The following is a 22774-nucleotide window of genomic DNA, read 5'->3' on the forward strand; positions in this document are numbered from 1 at the left end:
ATATTTTTTTCTTTATCACAAGTATCATACAAATCGCACTGTCGTAGTGATTTGCAATTGTTTTATAATTAATTAGTTAAAATGAATAACCTAGAATTAAAACACCATAAAATATAGCACCTAGCACCAAAGCCATTCATTGCAGAAGTCACTTTTGTACTCGCAAGTACAGTTGTAGTACTCCACAAGTTAATCTTAAAAGTGTACTTGAATTTAAGTAAAAAATTGGACAATTACTTCCAATTATCAGACGCTATCTGTAGCCAACGACAGTGTACAGTCACTTTAACATCAATAATAAATAGACGATACGTGTTGACCTTATAATTTGAAGCGTACTTGATAAAACGAATCAGTTTATTCCGACATCTCGTGCGCAGTGGACGCGTTCAAAATGACGAGCAAAGAAGAGGCCCCTTCTACTTTTTGGGACGAATTAACGAACCCACTCAACTTAGTGTTAATCGGGGTTATTCTGTACCTTATCTACAAGATTTTAAGGTCTCATTTACAAGCAGAGGACAACACACCGGCCCCACCGCCACCGCGTATGAAAAAACTTCGTAAAGATTTAACTACGGCTGAATTAAAGAAATATGACGGAACGGGACCTGATGGAAGAGTGCTTTTAGCTGTAAATGGCGTGATTTTTGACGTAACAAGAGGAAAAAGATTTTATGGGCCAGGTAAGCATTCTCCGTACTTCATTCACTCTGACATCATTACGCGATAATGTTATCGTAGTAGGTACCGCTATCGAGTATCCGCCATTATTGTTTCTTTTTAACGAACGGAAATTTGCTTTTATAATTTTCAGTTCCACTCAGTTTACATACATGTTTTTCGTTAAACATAGGCACATTCGTTCATATTAATATGCACGAATATTGAATTTCTTTGTGCCACTAACAGCGATATTGAACCGGCTCGTTTATAACCGGTTTTTATGTTTTCTGCTTACAAACATCGTGACTATCAACAAAATACTTAAGATAACTAGGACTAAAAATATTAGAACATTCTTGATGTAAACTAAACCGATTTATATTACGTTGATTCGGACATTCCATAACCTAGTTAACTGCCAAAACATATAGGTATTGCGCAACATTGTAGTGTTATCTACACAATCATAACGGTAACATGTCTTACTACACTGATTCTAACGATCAAGAACGGTTCTATGTATAATTATGTATACACTGTGCTGTGAACATAAACAGTAATATATAAAAATCTTGGTAACGAAGTAATGTAATGCTGACACTATAAAATGCCGGCTAGCATACTTGCAAGTCATGTGCCAGATAGAAACAATGTTATAAAGTTAACTCAGCTCATGAATTAAACTGTTTTGTTATGATGATTATAGAGACAATAAAATTCAATGCCAAACTTCTAGTACCTTCATATAAACAATTTTTTTAAGTGTCAGAAATCTGACGTTTAGATAAAGAGTTCCAATAAAACATCCAGATGAATGTCGTCAAGTAAACAATGAACATTTTAAAATATCTTTGGAAGATAACCTGTCGATCTTAAGTAAATTATGTTCATAAAAAAATACATTAAAGTTTTGGATTCATCAAAATCGTACGTGCTATGCCAACGAATGGCAAAGGTCTCCTTGGCAACCAAGCAAGCAACCAACTGCCGTTACTCTGGACTCGACCTAAATAACAAGGACATCCTGTATAAGAGATGCTAAAATGATAAACTGTGTGCAATATCATCTAAATATTGATACGTGAACCTTTTTAAGGAAATTCCACGAATGGATGAACGTGAATTTGACAGTAAAAGACAGACAGGTAAAGTTGCAGAGAAGAATAGCGTAAAATTGTTTTTTAATCCAAAATAAAAAAAAAATCTTTGACTATTTCGAGTAATAAGCTAGTACTATTATAATAAATAAATATATACAAATAGAATCACAAATAAAAATAATACAACGCTGCATGCGACCTTGAATTGTATAAGGTCCAAAGTCAACCGCTGTTTAGCATTCATATACGACTGATTTACTCACAAACACTCAGACAATAGTCAGTCCGTTGTCAGAATCAAAGCAAATTGTAACAACGAAAGGTACCGCGTATTTTATGAAATTGTAAAACCATAACAATCGAATAGATTCTATTCACCACTCTACGTACATTATTATAGGAGAAATAACTAATAACTATAATATGTCTTTTGTTCAAAAAATCTACCTGTGTTAGCTGTGGATTTAGACGCAGTTACACATGTATTGACATATCTTATTGTCTCTGTTTACTCAAAGACAATGAGTAGGATGTCAATACATATCTTACTAATACTAATATTATAAATGCGAATGTTAAGATGGATGGATGTTTGTTAGTAGGTATCTACAGAACCGCTAAACGGATGTCACTGGAATTTGGCCTGGAAGAACACATCAGCTTCTAATTAAGTTTTTTTATTCCGCGCGGACAAAGTCGCGGGCGATAGCTAGTGTTAATATAAATATCCCGGCAATCAAAATTCACAGCTTGAATGGACTCCGTTTGGAATAATTATAGTCATCGTCAGTGCTTATCATCATTTCATCTAACTTAGTCATTTTTCGCTATTTCTGCTTCTTCTTCTAGTTCTAGAGACCTTCGTGCACTTTGATTTGGTCTACGAACTTTATCCATTTCGGTCTATCTTTGGCCACGGCTGTTTGCTACTATACTAACATTCGTCGCGTCTAGATTTACGCCATCACTTCAGCGAAGTTTTGGTGTCACTCGACCTCGATTTTTTTGCTCTTTGACAAGTTATTTTTATATCTATTATCTGTATATAAAATATGCAGTTTTCATGTATGATGCAATGGTTAATATTATTTCAACAAACAAAACCAGTCAGTCGTTTACACAAATATAACATTCGTATATGTACTTTCCGCTATCTCCGAGGGGAAATAAATTTGACAGAGGGGGGGACCCATAGGAATATCCTTTTTCTGTGCGTCTCCTCCAAGGTAGGCAATGCATCTGCAATTGTGGATGTCTTCATAGTACATTTTACGGCGTATTCAGGCGGCTGTTTGTTCATTTTCCATTTTATGATATAAAAATTGTAAAAAATAAAAAAATCACCTTTGTAATAATTATATGCAAATATCGGAAATCCTGATAACAAAAATGATTCAACTAATTATTCTACACATTGGCTAATAAAATTAATTGGGAATAATTAAAAGAGTTCTTATTACCATATTCATAATTAACAATCATGCTGTAGACATATTTTTGTGATTCAGAACTATAATTACCTAAATTTTAAAAACAATAGTTTTTCTTTTCAATATAGGTTGTTATTAAGTTCGCTACACGGATTCAAAATTTGGGTGCTATTTCATGACTACATGTCTTAGTAAAGTTAAAAGGGATATAAATAATCTCAACGGTGTAAATAATTAAAAACGGCTTAACTCACGGCACCGACTAGTTTCGGAACCGTCGGGGGTTTTTCAATGGTGTTAGGAAAAATTCTTGCAATTTTTATGGATCACCAAGAAAAGAAATAATTAAATGCAGTCAATCTGTATTTTTTCTTCTCTTATAACTTGTATAACTAACACAAAGTCTCATTAAACACATTATTAAGAAAAATATTTAGTACCACTTGCATAAAAAGAATACAAGTTTGTAACAATAACAACATAACTTCAAACACTTAATTATTTTCTTGTGATAACTTTTAACCTTTCTACAACATTGTTATTGTCAACAAAGTCGTTTAAAATGTGTTTCCATGTTAATTTCAGGTGGGCCATACTCGGCTTTCGCTGGCAGGGATGCTACACGCGGCCTAGGAACGGGTTCAGTGTCCGCGGAAGACAAAGAATGGGATGACGTCAGCGATCTCAACGCTGATGAGATTGCCTCAGCCAAAGAATGGGAAGATCAATTCAGGGGTAAGTAAATATTATAACATGTCTTTTTAAATTTATTTTTTTGTTATTTTCAAAAAACTACTTTGAATAACCGATGGGCACCTTATATGGGTAAGTATGGATTAATGCCTATGGGTAAGTATGGATTTAAACCCATCGTAAACAATATATGTATGCAGCATTAAAACTCGATACAAGATTATGAATGCAATTTTGCAATAGTATCATAAAATTGATGATTCTCAAGATTGCTGTATTATTGTATAAAAACAAGTTTTTAAAAGAAACGACAAAATTTTAAACAAGAATTTACGAATCAATTTAACTAAATTATCAACATTAAAGTCAATTAAAGAAAAAAGTTTCTTGCTACAATGAAAGTAAAAGTGAATGAACGGACAGTGACCCAATGCCCCCAGCGTAAGACGAGTTTTTGTTAAGACTAGTATATCTTGTTTTCGGTTATTCTCCCATGTTTTAATGCAAGACATGCTACGCTACCAACGGCTTGAACATAACCTGTCTTACGAATGAATGTACTTTGTACGGTTGAATATCAGAATGTAAAAATTCCGTTAAACAAAACAACAGTTTAAATACCGTTCAATAACAATAAAATGAGCAAAGAGAAAAGTTAAAGGGCATTTAGTAATAAAACCAAGTGAGAAAAACAGCATTATCTCCATTTATTGTGATGTTTATTTTGTAACAAATAGTTTAGTTGCAATGAGGACAATGCTACTATGCTACCATATAAATATCTGGAAATAATAAATAAGCTATGCATAGTTTTAATGTTAATATTTATTATGTTTGCAGAGAAATATGACATTGTTGGTCGGCTGCTGAAGCCAGGAGAGACGCCAAATAAATACAGCGATGACGAAACAGAAGATAAGAAGGAACAGTAACCGGCTTGCCGAACTTAAGGGGTTGAGTATTATTCTTAGAGCAATGTGTGACATTGTAAAATGTTTTTGTAAAAAAATTAAAAGTTAAATTATAGGAAATATTTTAACTGTTAAATGTTTTATTTCGTAACGTTTCAAAAGTATAAGGTTAAAACTATACCGATACGATCCAAATTATGAAGATGAAAATATAAAATGTATATTGCGCGGATTAACACTTAAAGTATAAGGTATTCGGTATAGACTATCATTAGCCGCGTACCCACCTAGCGCACAGGCTCACGCGGCAGCCTCGTGAGCCAATGCCTCTTCTGGTGTGGACGTGCCTCGGCCTGCCTCGGGCGCGCGTTTGTTCGACCGAGCACGGCTCGGCCCCGAGCCATCTGTTGTCGGTAAACTTGACGCGCTCAAAGGTGCCTCAGTGAGCGCTGTGCGTTAGGTGGGGACGGTTATGTTTTGGCTCGCGCGCGAAGCTACTTCAAGTTTTGTCTCTTGCCGTGTTTGTCTTCTGTAATTTTCATATCATGGGCAGTCAGGAGGAGTCCAGTAGGTTTTTTTTGATACTTGACTGTTTTCGTTTCTTTAAACAATAAGCAGCTAGGAAAATAGCAATAGAAAATAGCACTGAAAATACACGACTGTCCATTACGAATACTCGCGGACTTATGATGGCTCAGCCTGCCTCGCGAGGCGGCCACGGCCACGCGGAACAAAACTACTGAGGCTGCCGCAGGAGCCATCGCTCGCGATCCGGACACCGAGGCTGCCGCGTGAGCCTGTGCGCTAGGTGGGTACGCGGCTAATAAGATACTGTTACATTTGCATAATGTAAATAACTTTATTGAATGCTAGTTTCCTTGGCAATTAAACAATATTGTAGTAATAATTCCTTCCACTGAATACCTATGGAATATTCTGCAAAACAAACATAAATATATAAGTATGTGGATTATGTTACTTTTAAAGTAACTTATATTAATCACGGATCACAACTGTTAGTGTAAGTTTTCAAGTTAAACTAAGAGAAAATCTTGGAGCGTGTCAACAAATAAGCATAATGTTCCAATCGGGAAATCGTGGACTTTGGGAAAACATGGAACTCCAAATTGATACAAACGGCTCTTTACACGATAAATTGGAACGGGGAAAATATTCCAGTGAACCAGTTTCCTTGCGCTTAGAACGAAATATTTTAGCTTCGATTGAATAGAAACTTCTGATGCAATATCTCGCACGTCGATATTTTGTTTAAAGTTGCTTAGCGCCTGTGAAATAAAACATAGCAAGAAATATACATATGAAAATTCAATATTAACTTATAAAAGTATAAGAAGTTTAAAACAAAAATACAAAACATAGTATATTATCAAAGCTTTTAGTGTACTATTAAGTACAACTGTGGATTGTTTGTGTGTCCTGACTAAACATTAACTGACAACAAGGCTTCGAGCTGAGCAATCAGCTGCAATATTTAACTAGGACACTTCACGTCTGTACACCTGGAAGAAGCATGTAGAGTTTTAAAACAAAACTTAATCTGTTAAAAAAACAACTTATAAAACACAAACTGTCCCTATTTATAGATATAAAGGAATACATTTGGTATATCATAAATCTAAAATAATAAAAGTGCCTACGTCTACTCTCACGAGATCCGCAAATGAATGAAATTGGCAAGTGCTCTTCACTATATCCCACTTTATATGAATATTTGGGTATTACTTTTTTTATTTGAATATCTTGTAAAACATAGAAAAAATGATGATATATTTCCGTGCTATTCCCACTTGACTTTTCAATAACAATTGTATTGCGAAGTTTTCATTGAGATTGCTTTTATACAGATATCTGATAGTATAAAAAGTGAATATGAGCGAATCTCCAAGTATAGACATAAATTAAAATTGAATATACATTTAGTTAAATAGGAATAATTTTATTAAATTACTTTGTTTAACTTTTGAATAACAAAGTCAACAAAATTGGTCTTATCTATTTTGCTATCCTTCATTTTACTTCGTTGATATGGCAACATGCCATAAAGCCAAAAAAGCAAAAACAGATTCATTAAATCTATATCATAAAATTTAATCCTTATATCATTTTAGTGATTTTTATCTATAATCTAAAGAACGATTCATATCCGTGATTCAGTCAGTGAGTCACATCCTTAGATCCCGTCGATGAATTTGTATCAAAAAATAAATTAGGTAACCTGAGCTTCGTTGCTCTATTATTTTGATTACTTCAAGATTTACTCAAATCAACACAATAAAATAAAACCAGTAATTAATTAAATATAACAATAAGTGCTACTGACTTGCGAAAAAAAAACTCTCCTATCTGTCGGTTAAAAACAAAAAGTTTATTTCTATTGAAACAGACTCAAATTTGTCGCGAAAAAGGTTTTAGGTATTGTTCTGCCAGATTCGTTTAGAATTCATCATCTGGACTTTCATCTAAGTTTCTCGTTCTTTTTTACCTCACGATGCTTGTAGTCTTGTTTGTCTCTGGTTATATAAACGTTTGTTAATTGTCTATCTCAGTGTATCTCTAGATAAATACCATACAGCCTATTTTCATGAATAAAACAAAAAATAAATATATAACAGTTTTAAAAAATATAAAAAAAAACTAACATCAATCATAATGGTAAGGTAATGTTTCAAACAAAATACCTTATAAATCTATTACTTTTTTTTTACGTATTTGATGATATTCCCGATCGAATCGACTTGAAAATTTTGAATAACACATTGAATGTAATCAACATCGCCCTGGCCTTATCCCACTCACGTAGGGTCGGTACAGAAGGTTTTATAAACCTTGAAGTTTTGGTTTAATTTTTTACGGTCGGCCACCTGCCTGTCGCCAACCCTACTTGGGAGGAAAGAATACTTACACTTTGAATGTAATATCTAAGTAGATTTATTTAACCGAACTTTCGTAATATTATCATGTAATATGGAAATACTATATTTAATCTTCGTAAATAAAAAAAAAAACTCATTAATATAAATAACGAGGCCAAACATGCAACTAGAAATGCAGCCGAATGAAATTTCAAGCGTACCCGGTATTTCCTACTTCATTCCATTTCAATACGTACCGTTATTCATATAGATTTTAACTGCACTGAATGGATTTATCGAATTTTGTAGAGCCAACTGTGTATCAATGTTTTATACTTTTCAAGTAGTTGAGAGATTTTCAATTAAAATTCTACTATACTCTACCCCAATATAGGCTTGTTTTTATCAAATATGTTACTGTAGTTTACAGATGGGATTTAGAACAATGGAATCAATTTTGGATAAAAAATTTGCATTCAACTGTCAATATTTCATTTTAGAAGTTCGCTTTTCTGTACTCGTTATATTTATTCGTTAAAAAAAAATTATCAATGTGTTCATCATTTGTTAAGGGAATTTCGATATTTTTTCCCTTAGTTATAGGAACCAGTAATCGCATATGCATACAAAAATACCATGACATGACGGTACGATACGAGGTGTAGGTGCTTGTTTTCCTCGTCTTTTTAAATCTATGTTAAGGTTTGAGAACTTTCAAATACTAACAAATTAGCATAATCAAATAAATTGAAGTAACAGTATTCTTAATGAAAATAACTATCCCAATTCAAGACCCAGTTGCAGCAGAACTTAACAAAGACTTTGGTTAGTGCTCTGTATTTGCTCTCCTAAAACTGTTACCTGCGAAACTGATCTGTGATATTGACTAAGTTTGTAATTAATTAAAGTTATTGCAGCGAGGAACATTTCGCCATGTAAGTAAATGAGCAGCTGCAATCTAAAACTTAAACTTTTGTATTTACTTAACAATATAAATTTATTTCTATGGAACATGATCTTAAGCATCTGCAGTCTATAAGAATTTGAAATTAGCTATTGATTTGCAAATTCGTAGTCTACCTAAATGAACAGTAGAAATTTTATCAGAAAAAAGCTTGTTTCCTTTGCTAACCATCCCTTCCCGAAATTATTTATCTCTTCCAAAAAGTAAGACAAAAAAAAACACATTCGTAGAATCTATTTAAAATTCATTGTTTATTCTACGCCTACCATTTCCCTGTTTGTTTCATTATTTTTACAGCTAATTAGTCGGGAGTGCTTTCGCCACAATTTGTCACAAGAATACTATGCAAATGAATGTTGACAGACATTTTGTCCTTAAGCACGGACAAATAGAATAAATGTTATATTTTTTATCGAACAGCCATTTTCTTTTTTTGATCAGTACACGTATCTGATTTTAGAGCAAATCTAGAATGGTTTTTCTATAGTTATTTGCGAGTAAAAACAAATTCATATCTATTGTATTCTTCTGACCATTCTAATGATTTTTACATGTTTAGGGGAGTTCGTAATACGTTTTTAGTAAAACACCACCAGATTGAAGTTGGTAATAAAGGTACGGGTCATGATTATTGGCGTCCTAACATAATATAACAGTACAGCACTCACAATAATTTGTGGATACCCGCAGTAGTGGTTTTCGTATTCAACATAGAATTTTACCAAAATAACCACCTACATTACTCGTTTACATGCGTGTAAAGAATAAAATTTAGATATCTAACAATTAAAGTTAAGTTCTATTGAATCTATGTTACCTAGTACGAAAAATAATCTTAAATTAAACTTTTTGTCGTTTTGTATTTTCTTTAATGATGAATAATACAATAAAACGCCTACTTTAAAATTACGGCAAGATAATTTCTATAAAGATTCTTGCCTTCTGGTATGTAGTAGAGATAAAATATTTTGAATTATGAGATAGCACAACAAAATGCAAGCTATAGAATTGTAATAAATAATAACATGAAATAACTAACATTTTTTTTCTGCAATCAAAATGGAAACCCTCATTAACTTAAAAGGTAACGTTCTCAAGAGATATTTTTAGAATATAACGAAAAGTCTTCTTTACAGTAGCGGGCGAAGCCATTTTAAAATATTGTATGTATCTGAAAACGACTGTTCTAAAAAGAATACCCAAAGGAAACTTATTGGAAGACGAAATGAGGCAATTTCGTTTTCGCAGCTCTTTAGTGTGTTCTCGCAAACGGAACACTTTTGTCGTAGAACCAGATAAACAATTTCGACTTTTACCTTGAAAATTCTCGAGCAAAAGCCCAAAATACTTTTGTGGTATATTAATTACGTAATAACTAAAATTCTTTTTTCATTTTTCATTTCGTAAAAAAAATAAATTAAAAAATAAAACTACTGCTGAACTTGTGACATTACATTAAAATTATGCTAATTGTGGTACAGCTGTAGAGCATAGTCTAGAAAAACACGTATGCATTAAGGTTATATATATAATAAGCATAATTAGGTAATATTAAGGTTATATATATAATAAGCATAATTAAGGAAGTCGCGGGCAAAAACATAGAGTAATAAAATTGATTGATGCAAAATTTTAACTCCAATTAATTAAAATTTTCGCCAATTTAATGATAATTGGCAGACAAAATTAAATTATTGGTGCAATAATTTCAAAAACGATTAATTCAATAGATAAAAGTGTTTTTCTTTAGTATTACCAAAATTGCTCCATAACTGACAAAGATTGATTGTGATTTATGACGAGCCGCATCGCCCGCCTACCTAATTAATTCCTACCTGCTGCCAACAAAAGCTTTTTATTCACGACTTTTATAATGCGTCACTTATTATTATACAGAATTAAGCTTGATTCTGTTATTTCTTATAAAAACAAACGGCAATGTTTCACCACGACAAATGAGATAATGGCAAAGAAGAAAGGAAAACAATGTAAATGAATTGTTATATCATCCATCTAAAAAAACACGCAGCTGAAAAGACGTGCCTTCAAAGCGTGGGCGTAATACAATCATATTAGAATAATACCAATGAATATTGTAGTACAATCAATGAAACTATTTTTTTTATTGTACTATATTTTATACTAGCTGTCGCCCGCGACTCAACGACTAAAACTTATAACTAAGCAGTTTTTCGCTACACACTATCAGTTTTAACTGAACAGTTTTATCGGATCAGTTTTATCTAATTAAATTTTCATTAGATCATCAGTTGAACTGAACAGTTCTCAGTTTTGCCTACACACGTCAGTTTTATCTGATCAGTTTGACCTTTCAGGTAAAACTAAGCATATCTAGCGGGTTGAGACTGCAGAAAACCACATCTACTTTTAAATGAAGTGAGTAGAGTTTTCAACAATGTTTACTCAAATGTAAATTTTAAAAACAATTTTGTACCTTAAGGTAAAGGTATTAATTGTACCTTAAGTGTTAATGGTCTATTTGATTATCTTTTCCCCAATTTACCGGAGAGTTAAAACATATTTGGAAATTTTAAGCAGTATTCAAACAGGATAGTTGGTGCACATTAGTGATGCAACGGATGTCTGTTTCCGTTTCCGCAACTGCGGAAGTTCCGCATGCTTTTCAACATCCGTTTCTGTTTCTGTTTCCGCAACTTTTATAACGGAGATAAAACGGAACTTTACGACGGCTGAGAGATCCAAATGCGCGGCGCGAGGCGCGCAGTCCGTGCGCTGCCTTTCGGCACTTGTCGCATTTGTTTGTTTACGTACTTTTTAATCGTACGTAATATTTTCTGCTGCTGTTTGAAACAATCAGTTTCTCTTGCTGGAGTAAACTGTCTAGTTGTTGTCCATATAAAATTTGACAACTGGCAAAATGTGACTATTTCATACTTACGAGTTATTAAATGTACTTTTGAATAAGTGATAACCATGTAATATGTCATCATCATTATTATCATCAGGTCACTATACATCCCCACTGAGGCGCTTGGAGCCTACCCCAAATTAGGGGTGACTAGGCCATAGTCAACCATACTGGCTCAGAGCGTTATGTTTTCCTTCACCGTAAGAACGTCGGATAAATGTACATATGTAAACCGAAAAACACATTGGTACATGGCGGGATTCGAACCCAGGCCCTGCAGATTGCAAGTCAAGTGCCACGAGCCAACGACGCCTAATAATTATATCTTTTTCTAATCTAGATTTGGTGTATTTGATACTTAACACATTCACTGTTTACAAAATAAAAAAAAGGTAACAGCTGGGAGCCAAAACTTTTTATGGTGAATTTTTATTTAGTATCTGGGAATGTTTGAACATATAATTATTTCAATAAAAAAAAACACATTTTTTGCAATTGAGCGCTAGGGATGGCAATGGTTTAGTTCACTAATATGTAGATATTTGTTCCACGATCGCATATCTGTGTACTAATATGTTACAAGATTTTGACAAAGTCATGGCTACACAAAGCAACATGGACTCGCTTCAAACGCCGGCGGCTTACTGGCTACTACAAAGTGAACGGGCCCCTCGCTCGGATCCGAGGGGGAGGCGCTGCTACTAATAGCTCTGCAAACTCGGATCCGAGTGGTCAGCAGTGAATGTGTTAATAAAGAAATATATTTGTAAAATGGTTTTAATATTTAAAAGCCTCCGTTTGTCAACACGTATTTTAACTTATTGCAGCACAGTAAAAATACATACATTGAAGGCTAAAGGACACCGATATCCAATGCCTTAATAAATTAAAAACAAATACAAACTGTTTTTACCAAAAAAAAATGTAAATATGTTTTTTTTTTCATATTATTTACACTTCTGTTTCCGCATCCGCTTCCGTTTCCGTTTCTGCTAAAATTTATTTTTGACATCTGTTTCCGTTTCTGGTTCCGCTAAGACACTTCCGTTGCATCACTAGTGCACATCCAGAGTTGTATCAGAGCTTGCAGTCGGCGCAAAGTTTGTTAATTGTGCTACAACTAATATTCAGTGTATGAAATTTAACTTTGAAAATTTTCATTGTACCTACATTTATTTTAGTACCCTATTTCACTATTTTAAAATTGTTACATTTTACACTGAACTAAAATCCCTTTAAAATGTACAGTTATAATTGTCAATGCATACAATTGCTGCATATTTATGACCGCAACTTACTTGTTTACTCCGCTGTCTCAGCGACCCAGATTGGGTCTTGACCTCCGATAGAAAAGATCGCTCGACTGTCCTACGCCGTCCCCTGCCATTCCATCGCTTGTAGCTCCCGCAGGTCCAGCTCTACGGAGTCTCGCCAGCGGTATCTGGGCCGGCCGACGGGTCGGCAGCCAATCGGGGTCCTAAAACTGCTTTATCTGTACGATCTTTCCTCATATGACTGCAATAACGTGTCAAATGCATGGGACATGAAGAAACAAAAGTAAAGCTTCTTGAATCGGACCACTGATCGATCGTCCCAATGGGATTGTTTTCCCGTTGGGACGATTGATTCTTTGGTTACGATCATTGAACTGATTTTATAGATTCGATCTTCCCAATGGGAAGAAAGTTCCCATTGACTTCACACATATCTTAAAATTACATCAACGATATTTGCAGGTTGTTTTCCTTCACCATAAGAACTCTCAGGTTGTTTTTCGTAATCTGCAAAATTTAAATTTAAAGGAAGTTTATAAAATAATTTTCTCTTTTCAAATTAAATTATTGAAGCAAAGTAGTGTACATAGTACCTTCTTTCCGAACATGTGGCGAATGTTAAAGGAAAATTAATTTCCTTAGTATTGGAAATAAATGATTCGAGGCGTAGCTGCTACGACTTATTAAACTTAGCGAATGTGCCTACCTCTCCAACTGATCGTGAACTTAAATTATAATTAGTTTCATTTCTGCATATGTGAACTCCGATTCAATTAGGGCTGTCAAAATAGTCAATTATAAATGTATTTAAAATGCCACATTGTAACATTAGGTTTTCTCGCAGAAGAAATTATCAACGGACATATCATAGAAAACAATCATCAACAATCAATTCCAGCAATGTAGGAATCATCTAGCTATTGAATAAATATTTATATAAAACATGCAAACTTTAAGTAACGTAGTTGAAATTATAATAAAATGAATGGATCTTGATGAAATTTGGCACAGATGTAGAACATAATATGGAAGAAAACATAGGTTACTTATAATTTAGACTATAAAGTTAATATAAAAACCTTATTCCTTAGATTTACTACATGTTAATTATTATTCATGTTACAAACATTTACATATAACACAAAGAACAACAACAAAGACCTCATTCGTAAGGACCTATTTAAAATTCATCACTTCACCCTCCACCTTTTCCTTGTCCGCTTTTTCTTTTCGTAGTTAATTACTCCGGAGTGCTTGCGGCACAATTTGTCACTGGAATACTAAGCAAACGAATGTCGACGGCCGCTCTGTCCTTCTCTTACAATGTTTTTTTAATTTTATTTAATCACAATAACTGATTTATTTTTAACTAGCTTTTACCCGCGACTCCGTCCGCGCGGAATAAAAAAATAGAAAACGGGGTAAAAATTATCCTATGTCCGTTTCCTGGTTCTAAGCTACCTGCCCACCAATTTTCAGTTTAATCGATTCAGCCGTTCTTGAGTTATAAATAGTGTAACTAACAGGACTTTCTTTTATATATATATAGATAAATTAAATATGTCTTCCCATCAAGTAAAAGTACGTTCAATTTATATAGAGTTTTTATGATATTATTCATACCAGTATACATATATTGTATACATACCTATATAACTCAATATAACAAGAACATTCTTTCAATATTAGTTAATAAATAAACAAGTCAATGTTTCGACTTATCATCGTACAAAAAATGCAGATGGTGTCACGTCTTGCTGGTGTCTGTTGATTTTCCTAACTGAACGTAACTGAAAAAAAAAATACTGCTGTCTTCATTCAACATCAAAAACTTAATTATCTTAATAAATTGCTTTTCATCTTTGCAACCAGTGAACTGTATAGCAGAGTATAAGATAACGTCAGATTTATCAACACTGAAGTCGTTTGTATCAATTTGGACGACTATATTTCCTCGAATTCAACGACTTTCAGATCTGTACGTTATATTTCTGTAAGACATCTAAAATTTTGCAAGACTATTTCTGTACATTTATTTCGATCAAAAATAACAATCACTATTGCTATTGTTTATAGAAGACATTTTAGGCAAATCAAAGGTAAATAAATGACGTACTTACTCGTATGTTTGAATTATTTATTGACTAGCTGTCGCACGCAACTTTGTCTGAGCGGAAAAAATAAAATAATTAGTAGCCTATGTGTTCTTGCAGACTGTTATCTACATCTGTGCCAAATTACATCAAGATCCGTTGAGCCGTTCTAAAGATACCTTCTAACATCCATCCATCTAAACATTCACATTTATAATATTAAATAATAAATACAAAGGTACTTTTTTACTGGCTAAATTTTCTAGTATTAAAAAATATACCATAACATTTTTAGTTTGTTTTAGGTTAATGAGACGTTTCATTTTATTAGCACGTATTACGCCATAACTTGATAATTCATTAAATGGTTTATATTTTTGTTTCACTTCAACAACTTAATACAGGTAGTAGAGTGTAGACATAAATGAAAGTATATTTGACAATTTGGCACGAAACGGTAATATTATATCTGCTTCTTAATGGAGTTACTGCTATCAGCTTGGCAACGCGCTTGCCGCAGCGGCCAACGCAACCCTTCAATTAAAAATTACATACCTGTTTTCTTGTTATTCTAAATCCCTTTGAAATTCCAATGTATAAAAGAACATCAGATTTTTGTAGTGATTTTTTTTTTTTGTCAAAGTAACTTACTAAAATAAACAATAATTTAATAGTTAGTCTATGACTTCGAAGCCTTTATTCAAAAATTATTTTATAACATAATTTTAATCGTGTTAATAATGGTTTAAACTAAAATAACTTAAGTCATGTAGCACATTATAGTGGTAAATTTTTTATGGAAAATCTGACAGCCATACGCACATACGCTTTTTGCCAACTGAACACATTTTTGAAAAGGTTTAATTCAAATCATACTCGCCTTAATATTATAAATGTGATAATTTGGATGGATGGACGGATGTTAGTTACTACCTATCACCAAAACGGCTTAACGGATCTTGATGAAATTTAGCACAAATGTAGAACATAGTCTGGAAGAACACATAGGCTATTAAGTATTTTTTTCAGTGCTGCTGAAGTTGCGCCCAAAAGCTTGTAACAAATATATGAAAGTGTCAAAAACGAAAGACCGAGTATACCGGAGCTGTTTAACTGTAAAAGGGTACGTGGGCTTCGGAAAATAATTTTGAAGCCGTATTAAATATTCAAACGGAAGTTTGTTTTGTGAAACTCACTAGGAGTGTAAATAAATTATTAAAGTACTTCTGGTATTCGGAGAGTTTTGAGTTACCAAATCTATTTCTGTTGAAAAATACATTTTCATGGAAATATTACTTACTTACGGAAGTATAGTTCATATAAAATACAAAATACAAAAAATACAAATACAAAACTTTTACTCTTATATAGGAATTAGATAGCTATTTCATTAATTTTTTATAAAAGAAAAAAAGAAATAACAAAGTTTAAATTTCGTGGAAAATATAATCTAGTTTTAAAGATTCTAGACGTCAAAAGGAATCTAGACTGCGTAACATCTTTAAAGACTATTCAAATAGAAATTTTAAAAGGAATACTTCTCGGGTTATTTCTCAGTTTTCATTTTGTATTGACACGGAATTATTCATTTCATTCAATATGACTGAAAAAATATAAGTAATAGGAATAAAGGATTCATAAAAAGTCCTTCACCGTATGTTGAACTATATGTTTATTGCAAGAAACGCAAAAAACGAACAAATCTATGTTTTATAGAAAAGCACATCCATGTACTAATACATCCTTTCATCTATCAGATAATTTATCCGTTAAATTTGGTAATGCTGAAGCTAACATTTGCAGCAAATTATATCGCTATTAAATTGTTTAGTAAGTGATTAATTAACTATTATCAATTTATTATAATAATAGTTAATTGTTAATCGTAAAATTAAAGATTAATTAAGAAAGAATTCTAATTAAGAAGATTAAGAATTAGTTTAGCTATTCAAAGGGGGAATGCTGCCAGTATCTTCGGAACCTTGCCTAAAGGGACTCCTTTTAATGATATATTTTAGCTTTTATATTATATTTAAGATAGTTGATTACATTTATTTAGTTGTATAGTTAATATAATATCTCATTTAAGATTAATTACTTCGGATAAGTATTTTCTTATAATTAATTTAATCATGCTGTTTTATTATTAATTGTGATATAAATTCTGATATTTTGAAAATATTAGTACATTGATGTACTGGATATTATTGCTCTTGTGTTTGTTGAATCGATCTCGTACACGTCCCGACCAAAGGCCTCGGAGCAGATGTTAAAAGTGACTAGGCTTAAGTCCAACACGCCCACCCAGTACGGTTTGGTTGACTTCAACTTTTCATTTTGTGCGTTCCTTCCTCCGTCGATTAGAGGTAGGCAACACATCTGCAATTGCGAACGTCTATGGGCGGTGGCTGCTCGCTCGTTTGCCACTTTATGATATAAAAATGTTACCTATTAACTATCATTTTTTTTATTAAATTCATTATTTACGAATTATTTCTGTATTTTGAATATAAAAAGTCACCCCACAACCCTTATGTCGGCAGGGGTCGTCCATTGTTCAAGGATCTTGCAACAAAACGAAACGACCTCATTATTTCAAACGGTACCTTTTTTCGTAACCTTTTCGCGCAACAAATACATTTAAAGGCATTTTGTTGATACAAACAACAAAAAAGAGTACATTGATTAAGGTCCTCCATTAAAAATACGAACATGGCTTACAGCTGACTTTACATTAATTTTTAACATCAATTGAACGACAATTGAAAGAAATTAACTAAATTAATTAATCAGATTAATTAATTAATTAACATTGATTATTATTTGGAATTTATTTTAAAAAATGTATTATTTGTAACAAACACAAAGAATGAAACATTTCCCTCGCAATCCATATAGAAATCTACAGTGATCGTTACATTTAAAATTTTCGCATATTTTTCTTTTAACTCTGTGCAGCATGACATCCTTATCACTTTGAGAGGATCTAATGACGTCTTCAGAAGATCCTGAAATGTAATGAAATTTTATTGGTAAAGTCAAAAATCAAACCGCATTATGAAGAGTATAATTTTGTAATGCCATAACTAGTCGAAACCTCGATGATAGATATAAAAGTAGCTGATAATAAAGCTATTAAAAAATAAGATACAAAATGTATTGACAAACCTCCAATAGTTGATGCAGTTAATACTACTGAAGCGATCATTAAAGTTATGAAAATCGTACTATCACGTATCACTGCTTCAGACTTACTGTAATGATTTATTTCAAATCTTTTTATAACACGAAGAGTGAAATGACTGATAAAGAGAATAAAAGTACATTGAATTAAATGAAACATGTAATTCCCCGAACCTCATTGACAACATTATTATTGTACAAAATAAACATTTTTTACACAATACCGTTCATCGTTGGTCATCACCATCTGAGAAATGGCAGCGATAAGAAAAAATTCAAAGCGCTGTTACTAGATACCTACGCTGCCGAGTAAGTAATTGTATCATTTGTATTGTATAGGTTAATTTGATATTTTTATTTTAAACTAGCTGTCGCCCGCGACTCCGTCCGCGCGCAGTTAAAAAATGGGGGGTATGAAAAATAGATGTTGGCCGATTCTCAGACCTACTGAATATGCTCACAAAATTTCATGAGAATCGGTCAAGCCGTTTCGGAGGAGTACGGGAACGAAAACTGTGACACGAGAATTTTATATATTAGATTGTAGTGTCTCATTTGTAGTAATAAGTATTAGTGTATTGTAAGGATTTAAGGTACAGTTTTTCGCCAATAAACTGCTCTTGCAGTTTGGCGAAATTATTGTATTGCAATTAAATAAGATGTACTGCATAAATAAATAACTAAATAAAAAATAAATTTACATTTAAGGCTCATTTAAAGCTCCTTTAAGTTTTACTCGTATTCTTAAATTCGTAAAAATCTTCTATGTTAAAAAGTTATCAAACAAGGAGTATATTAAATAAAATTAATAATTTATTTCTAAGTTTGTTTTATTTATAACAAACACAAATTAAATAACATTTCCCTCGCAATCCACTAAAAAATTTACATTGATCATTACATTTCTTATTGTCGCATAGTTTTCTTTTCACTCTGTACTTTATAATATCCGATTGACTGGCTTGAGCAGAACTCAGGACATCGTCACTAATTTCTGAAAACGTTATGAAATCTTTGTTAATACTATCAGGAATATCTAACACAAGTAAGAGTCATAATTATTAAAGTAATTTCACATTGTACAGAGTATGATAGCTTACGGGTTACAAAGCTGGCATAAAAAGCTATAAAATATAAGAAAAAAAATAACCATAATCAGTTTTTAATTAGACCGAAACAAGAACTAAATCATTTAAATATATTCATTTATAATATTAAAATTAACAAACCTTCAATAGTCGATGCAGTTAATATTGATGAAGCGATTATTAAAAGAATGAAAATGGTATTATTCATTATTATTACGCTTCTAGAAACTTTGTGACAATTTATTCCCGTACAAGTATTTTTATAACATGAAAGAGTGAATCAACTGATAAACTGAATCACAAAGTACACACGAAACATGTTATTCCCAGATCCAGATACGCGTAATTTATCAAGGTGACGATAAATATTTTCAAACAATTACGTTCTATATTTAAGGACATTGTTTATATATTTACTCTTTCATTTGATTGGTATTGTTATTGTTCATTGCGAAAATTGATAACAGTTATTTTTAATATGAACTAGTTGTCGCCCGCGACTCCGTCGGCGCGGAACTAGAAAACTTTATTAGTAGCCTATGCGTTCTTTCAGACTATGTTCTATATCTATGCCAAATTTCATCAAGATCCTTTGATGCGTACCGGAGATAACTTCAAACAAACAAACATCCATCCATCCATCCATACAAACATTCGCATTTATAATATTATAAGTAAGATTATAGTTCCTTTTATTGCTAAACAAATATTTTTGTTGCATTATTTCATTTCATATTTGAGATATCAGTTATCTAGAAAAGTTTTATTCGATATGTATCGAATTTCATTACTAACTCGAATTTAAAATAAAGTGTCTCGAAAAGCTAATAAATCTTATTTGCTATCTGAATAATGATGTCAGATTAAACTCTCTTTAAGACAAATTTATGTTGGCTCTTCGAGTACTTTGGACGGGTTCATAAATATACCACAAATCCTAATTCAGCAACGTTTATCTTTTATGTACATTTTTTCTCATATAGGCACATTTAAGTAAGTACTTTGTTCTTAATTCTTTAAAAAAAAACTCTGTTAATACTAGACTAGAATGATTCGACGAACTGGTTATCATTATTTTTGAATTTACCCCGTCAATTTCCTAAAAAAAAAATGCTACTTGTAGTAATTCTGCAATAGAAAATATTGTAGAATTGCCACATTCGAAAGTTTTTATGAAATTTTCATCATTAAAATAAAAGGCTTAGTCAAAATAAGATCGTTTAAAGATACGATAAACCGAAGCAGTAGTAGTTAGTCGTCTCGGCAATTCCACAGTCTCTGGTCGGGCACAAGCTTATCCTAATAATGGTTAATCTGGAACTTAATTCACTGCGGTCTCCCTTAATAGGATCTGTTATCTCCAAGGATAAAATTCCCTCTTTTGCTTTTTCCATAATGTGTTTCATAAAATGTATCAAAGATACTGGTTGTTTAGACCAAAAAATATAGAAATTTATTTATTCAGCAAAACAGCTTTTCTAAATTTTAAATAGATCGATTCGGTACATTATTATTTTATGGTTACGATGTTGGTAGGTTATGGTTAATTAAATATTTTAATAATACGACTTGTTTATCATAGTTCCAAAGTCCTGACTCTCTAACATATAAAACAATATTCTAGTACAAACTTTCCTTACATCAATGAAAAAGTAGAACAAGAGAATTACGTCGAAACAAATCGTTTTTCCTTTAACTCGATCATTTCGTTTCGTTCTTATCACATGTAATCTAGTTTTGTGATCATTAATCGTTCAAATAAGTTGTTATTTGTTCTTCTATTAATTATGTTTTATATACCTGTATCGGACGTGAAAATAAAATCATACAGGAAGTATTTATTATTTAATATGCCGAACAAATGCGTAGGACGTTTCGATAAAATGACGGGTTTTATTAAATGGGAGTTAAATGTTATATTGTATAATAAATTTACTGCGCAATTACTTACACGAGGACTCAGCATGTATTTTTAGACTTGCCGTTTTAAACCGGAATGTATTTCCAATCACTTAAAAACACGCGCTTATCATTATTGCGTATTGTTTGAAACAGTCAAACAATTGCGTACTTTGTAACTAGACTCATAAATGTGTACTATCTTTGGTCTTTAAAAAAAATATATGCATAAAAGTCGTTCTCAATTTCTTACAAGTCAAACAAAATCTTGTTTGAAAAGATTGACGTTGAAAAGCATCTTGGACTGAATGAGATCTTTGCAAGTCATTTCAATAGAAGCCATTAAAGGAACAGCCAGCAAATGTAGGTGAAGTGCAGCCCTCGAAGGACTACCTCACTGAAACGCTAACCTCGGTAAATTAATTTTTTTAATCTAAACTTAATACTTATTGCTGTAAAAAGTCGCAATTAAAAAAATAACTTGTTACCTGTTAAATATTTATAATATTTTAACTAATGGGCTTAACACGAATATTGTGATAAGCGCCTTCGTGCCGTCATCGTTAATTATGTCAAAATTAGAAAGAGATTTTTGCTGTACGCTGCACTGCAAAAAAAACAAATTTCGTCGAGACGATACGATAGCGCTTGTCACTAATTCGTGCTAGGTCTACAGTACCGTATTTGTAATAATACCTATCATATACCAGTGATAATACTTTTGCAGAAATATGAAATTTATTTTTTATTTGTGTCTAAAATGTTCTCGGTTAAAAAATAGTACAATTGAACTTATAATCATTGCGTTGAACAACAAATATTCGTAAAAATTATTAATAATATTTTTATAACATTGTTGTCGGTGTAAAAATAAACAATGAAAAAAAAACGTATTTTCGAATTCGAACGTTGGTTTATATTGTTTTCGGGGCCGCCGTAGCCCCGTCATCATGCGTAGGAGGAACAGAGGTGGTTTAGTAGGTATGCTCCCGTTTAGGGGAGAGAATCCCACATAACTCCCATGTCCCCACCGGGACACGGCGTATGAATAAAGCATTCCCCTCTTTAAAGAAAAAAAGTTTATATTGTTTAAGTTCTAGACTATGGATGATATCACAAAGGTTAGAAGTTCACGAGACACATTGAGTAAGAGATACACCTCAATACTATGATAATCTTAACTCTAAGTTATTTGAGAACTTATATTTGATAACATTTGCATTTGATTTATTACACGTTTAAAACTTTTAGGAGAAAATACTGTACTTTTAACTTCTAAAAATATTTTTATGAGTTAAAAAAAATCTGTTATAATTTTACATAGAAAGAAATACTGCAGAAAATTTTAATCGAATGGTTATTCTCACAAACATGCCCGTGAAAACATTAACCTCTTATCAGTTAGGCATTAAATTAAGTTGTTACTACGTGCCTGTGCTTGAATTCAGAATTTCCTAGACAAAATCCTGGAATAGATTAAAAAAATAATTTAACAAAATACGGATTCTTATTAAACAATCACTTTATTTAACTAGATAATGCTTTACACACATGTGTGGTCATGAAATTGTAATTTGGACGTCTCTTTTATTAACAAAGTACGTAGATTGTACGTGATAAAAATAGCGCAAATATTTAATATGCACCGTTACATCAGCATCAGGTGAAACATGTTAATGACTAAAAAGCTTTTGCATTCGTAATGAAGGT

The 22774-nt window shown here is 32.3% G+C and overlaps 1 protein-coding gene across 1 annotated transcript; it reads left to right on the top strand.

Annotated features, from left to right (window-relative positions):
- Positions 1-328: 328 nt before the first annotated feature.
- Positions 329-4929, top strand: LOC106715679 (membrane-associated progesterone receptor component 1). Its single transcript, XM_014509010.2, has 3 exons — positions 329-686; positions 3782-3931; positions 4730-4929. Exons 1-3 carry the CDS (start codon positions 395-397, stop codon positions 4819-4821), a joined length of 534 nt encoding a protein of 177 aa, XP_014364496.1. The 5' UTR covers positions 329-394; the 3' UTR covers positions 4822-4929.
- Positions 4930-22774: the final 17845 nt, after the last annotated feature.

This window comes from Papilio machaon, chromosome 5 (assembly GCF_912999745.1).
Source record: "Papilio machaon chromosome 5, ilPapMach1.1, whole genome shotgun sequence".
In the NCBI taxonomy this organism is placed as follows: Eukaryota; Metazoa; Arthropoda; class Insecta; order Lepidoptera; family Papilionidae; genus Papilio; species Papilio machaon.